We start from the raw sequence: 3,964 nt of genomic DNA, 5'->3' as shown, positions 1-3,964 counted from the left end.
AATATTCCCCTTAAGAGTATTACTGCTGCCACCATATGTAATAGAGGGGGGGGGGGAATGGTATGGGGGGCCACAGGGGGGGCCAATGATTGCCTAAGGGTGGCAATGGCCACCCCTGGCCCCCCATCTAGCTCTGCCCCTGTCCTCCACTAAGTCCTCATCTCTAACCGCCTCATCATCCATGCGTTCCACCAGCAGATCCTCTTCCTCTGGGTCATCCATGACAGGTCCCCTATGTACAAAGTTGCCATCCCAACTATCCATCTGGCTCCACCACTGGTTTGTTTACTTTTGCAGGATTTTCATCAGGCAACCACACAGCCACCTAATCTCTCCAAACAGCTGTGTTGTGAATCCTATTTGTCACAAATTAATCTAGTTGAATGCTTCCTGATTTCTTATCTGCCTTTTTCTAAATGAAAAAATGTCAAACAGCCATGGCGTGTGATAACCACACCGTAGTGATAGCTGCTAAATCTGGTGTTTAAATTCTACTATGAATACATAAAAAGTAATGTTTCCACATCACCAGGTACTTGATACAGATTTTATTAGCTGAAATGCCCCTAAATAAATACATATTACTCACTTTGTACAGAGGGGGCAGTAAAACAAGTACAGACTGAACACAATAGCAAAACAAATAAAGGTGTTTCTTTCCTCAAACCACTGTTTGTGTGACCTGATACAGTTCATCATACAGGACAGAGTTTCAGGGTCTCTGAGAAAACAACAACAAAAACAACCACCTTTGTAGAGGCTGGTGTCTGTGTCTAAATAAGAAAAAAAAAAGTAAAAGCATGGAATCTAATAACAAGAAGTTAGGCTGGAGATCTGCCCCCCCTGAACAACAACTACATATTTTAGTGGGATCATAATCCTGATGAACTGACCATAAACATAATATAAGAAATGACCTTGCATTGATTGCTTTCACCTATAGTCGGGCATACACTGTAGGATTTTTTTAATCGTTGCACGCAGCTACTGCTCACACTGTAAGATCAAACCACAGGGTTGCCTTGGCAATGCGTTGCCTTGGCAATTTGTGCAATTTTATGTGCCCAAAGCCCTAAAAAGAAAAGGCGACGACGTATTTGGACAAAGACGTGCCTAAGCAATCGTGGCAACTGCAATCTGTCAATTTTACAGAAAAAACTCCATTTCACTCAAACCCGCATCATGCTTCTGTGTTTTCATCTGAGAGGAAGAACAAGAAGAAGAAGAATCCTTGAGACAGCAAACTGAATTTCAAACATGTTTGATTTTATCCCAACCTTACTATTCCTGATCGGGAGGTGGTTGTGAGAGGCTGATATCCCCTCGTTACTCCCTGTACACTACAGGACACACGACCCACGATCAGGTTGAAAGTTGGCCAGATCGTAAATTCTCACACGACCATAGAATTGGCCTGTAAAGGGCAAACATTGCACAGTGTATGCCCGGCTTATGGACGCTGACGTGATTTGGTGCAGTGTTGACAGATTGGGCGGTTTTCATTTTAGGTGGATGGAGATCATTTGGGCTGGTTAGGAGTCAGATCAGCTGTTTTTGAGTTAACCTATGAAAACACATGTCCACTAATCATTCATCCTTACTGAGTCATAGCAAACCCTCCCTGACCTTTCTCCATCACTGATTGGCTAATATCATCTGCCAGTGTGTTTCCAACAGAGAACTAGTGTAGTGGTGCCATAGATTATGCTAGTTTTAGCAGCAGGTGGATCTGTTGTGATAAACCTCACACTGACGATCGATTCGATGCTTCCTGGTTAAAANAAAATTCCACCCTTCTCCACAGAATAAACTTCATTGTTCAGTGTTTAAAAAGAAAGTCAAATGTCGGCTGAGTAACGATACGTCTCGGCGTAGAAATGCGATGTCAGGCAGTCACATAAGGCAAGCTGTCGTTTTCAATGAAGTCCGTTCACATTCTTTCCAAGACTGGAGTTAAAATCTGACTCCAGAACTACAACACTTCTCAAAGTCTTCATATGAAGCTGCACGGAAGCGCCACAGTTTAGGTGCAGCCCAAAGAAACACTGAAAATGACACGTTGGTCCTTAATTTCCAGGAGTCAGGTGAGCATGGAAGAAGCTGTGGATCTGCTGGGCGCTGGCCTGGCCCACCAAGGGTTCTAACTCAGCCGGGGATGCATTGGAGATCTCTTGGATGCTGGGAAAGTTCTGCATCAGAGTCACAGCTCTGACCTTGCCGACCCCGGGGATCTGCTGGACCATAGCCAGAGTGATTGAATCCAGCAGCCGGCATGAAGTCCTCCGTCTGAATGGGTTCTCCCTGCCCTCCCCATGAACCTAAAACAAATGGAGAGAGCTTTTTTTATTTAAGGAAACTCTGACACCAATTTATCATTGTTTTTTTGTCATTGTTTTTAAAACACATTATTTAAGTTATTATTACAAAAGGGTAAAATGCTATTCTTTTTCCGACTTCAAAGTAATTAAATTTCAATTTACTATAAGGGCAAAATCTGAATAATCAGATTCACACAAATGATGCATCAAACATTTGCCACTATGGCCGAGCTTCAATTCTTACTGTGCTAAAGGTAAACCACCAATAGCTGCACATCTGATTCCACCTTCCTGATGCATCACTTCCTAGTGCCCCCCTGATCTTTCAATAAATGTTCAACTAAATACCTCAGTATTTCTGCTCTGCTTGATACAAATATTTCACTTTTTATTGTATTTCTTCTTTTTTTTTCCATCACAGCCTACATTTTATACATATTTTGCATTGTTCCTAGATGATATAGTGGATGTAAATAACATCTCCCACACTGTTTTAGGTCTTCTCTAAGGTTCAAGATCCTGATCAACACTGGATACTTACAATCTGAGTGATGAGCTGAGAGGCCTCCGTCTGCCCACCGACAGGCAGCAGAGACAAACCCAGGTCCAACACCACAAACTTCTGCAGGGCGGAGAAGTACTGCTCACTGAGCCTGGTCCTCTCCGCCAACACTAGCTGCTGGAAGCTGCTGCTGGCCTGGAAAACAGCCGGAGAGCAGAGCACAGGTGAACAGGTTCCCTGCAGAACATGCAGCTGAAGGACTTCCCTTACGTTTCTGTAGCGGACCAGCTTCCTCCTGAACCCGTTTCCTGCCACCATGTCCCCCTCAGACACGTACAGGAGGCACACTTTGTTGGGAAGGAGGAAATCGGCCACAGCCAGTTCATTTTCAAACAGGATTTTCAAACCAGCTTCTGCAGAAGGAGTAGAGAGAGTTTAGCTTCCTGGAACTGAAGCATTATTTACCTTAAACTTCATCCATTAAAAAGGAGCAGTCAGTGTATGGATTCATTACATTAGAGTGCTGATATGATGATACTCATTCTATAAATTATGGCCTAAATGGCTGACCTCTGACCAGCTGTCTTTTTTTTAAAACGGAGAATGAAGTCAACGCGCAGGCTGATCCAGAAGTCCGATGTTCCTGACCTCAACCATGCTGCTTTATGGCATCGATAGAAGAAGGCTCTGTTCGAATCCATGGGCTGCGTCCTCCGAAGGCCAGATTCAAAGGGCGATTACGTCATAGCGCGGCGCCGAGGTCTGGTTGGATTCTAAGACTCCTCTTTATGCGACCTACAAATGGGTCCTTCTTTTGGCCCGATTTGAAGGATGGGTCCGATGTATCCTCTCCATCCTTGGATATCCCTGAATTCATTGCGAGACCAAGCAGGCCGGCTGCTCCTTGATCGGAGGAAATGGTACTTGGCGTGGTGAATGTTGGAAGTTCAGTTTGATATAATACATGTATGTGAATAATTCCTTCTAAAATGAATGAAAATAGTTGTTTTAATGGTTATTGAGTCAGATATGTGGCGGTAATGTTTGATTTATCTAAAGGTTTTTATCTGTTACTGTGTGAATGGGTTTGGCTGTAATTTAAGGACAGATTCTAATATACCTACAGTGTGTAAATCTGATAGGA

The 3,964-nt window shown here is 43.5% G+C and overlaps 1 protein-coding gene across 1 annotated transcript in view; it reads right to left on the bottom strand.

Moving 5' to 3' along the window:
* Nucleotides 1-1,791: 1,791 nt before the first annotated feature.
* The window catches only part of faap24 (Fanconi anemia core complex associated protein 24), a 2,939-nt gene continuing 766 nt past the window's right edge, over nt 1,792-3,964 (bottom strand). The window contains exons 2-3 of the mRNA XM_015397279.1: nt 2,860-3,233; nt 1,792-2,318 (exon numbers count right to left, since the gene is read on the bottom strand). Coding sequence (XP_015252765.1) covers nt 2,067-2,318; nt 2,860-3,138 — 531 coding nt within the window. The 5' untranslated portion in view covers nt 3,139-3,233 and the 3' untranslated portion in view covers nt 1,792-2,066. The remainder of the gene's footprint in view (nt 2,319-2,859; nt 3,234-3,964) is intronic.

This window comes from Cyprinodon variegatus, unplaced genomic scaffold (genome assembly GCF_000732505.1).
Source record: "Cyprinodon variegatus isolate N-32 unplaced genomic scaffold, C_variegatus-1.0 Scaffold849, whole genome shotgun sequence".
Classification (NCBI taxonomy): domain Eukaryota; kingdom Metazoa; phylum Chordata; class Actinopteri; order Cyprinodontiformes; family Cyprinodontidae; genus Cyprinodon; species Cyprinodon variegatus.
Note: the sequence above shows the minus strand (reverse complement) of the source record. Positions and strands in the feature narration are given on the sequence as shown.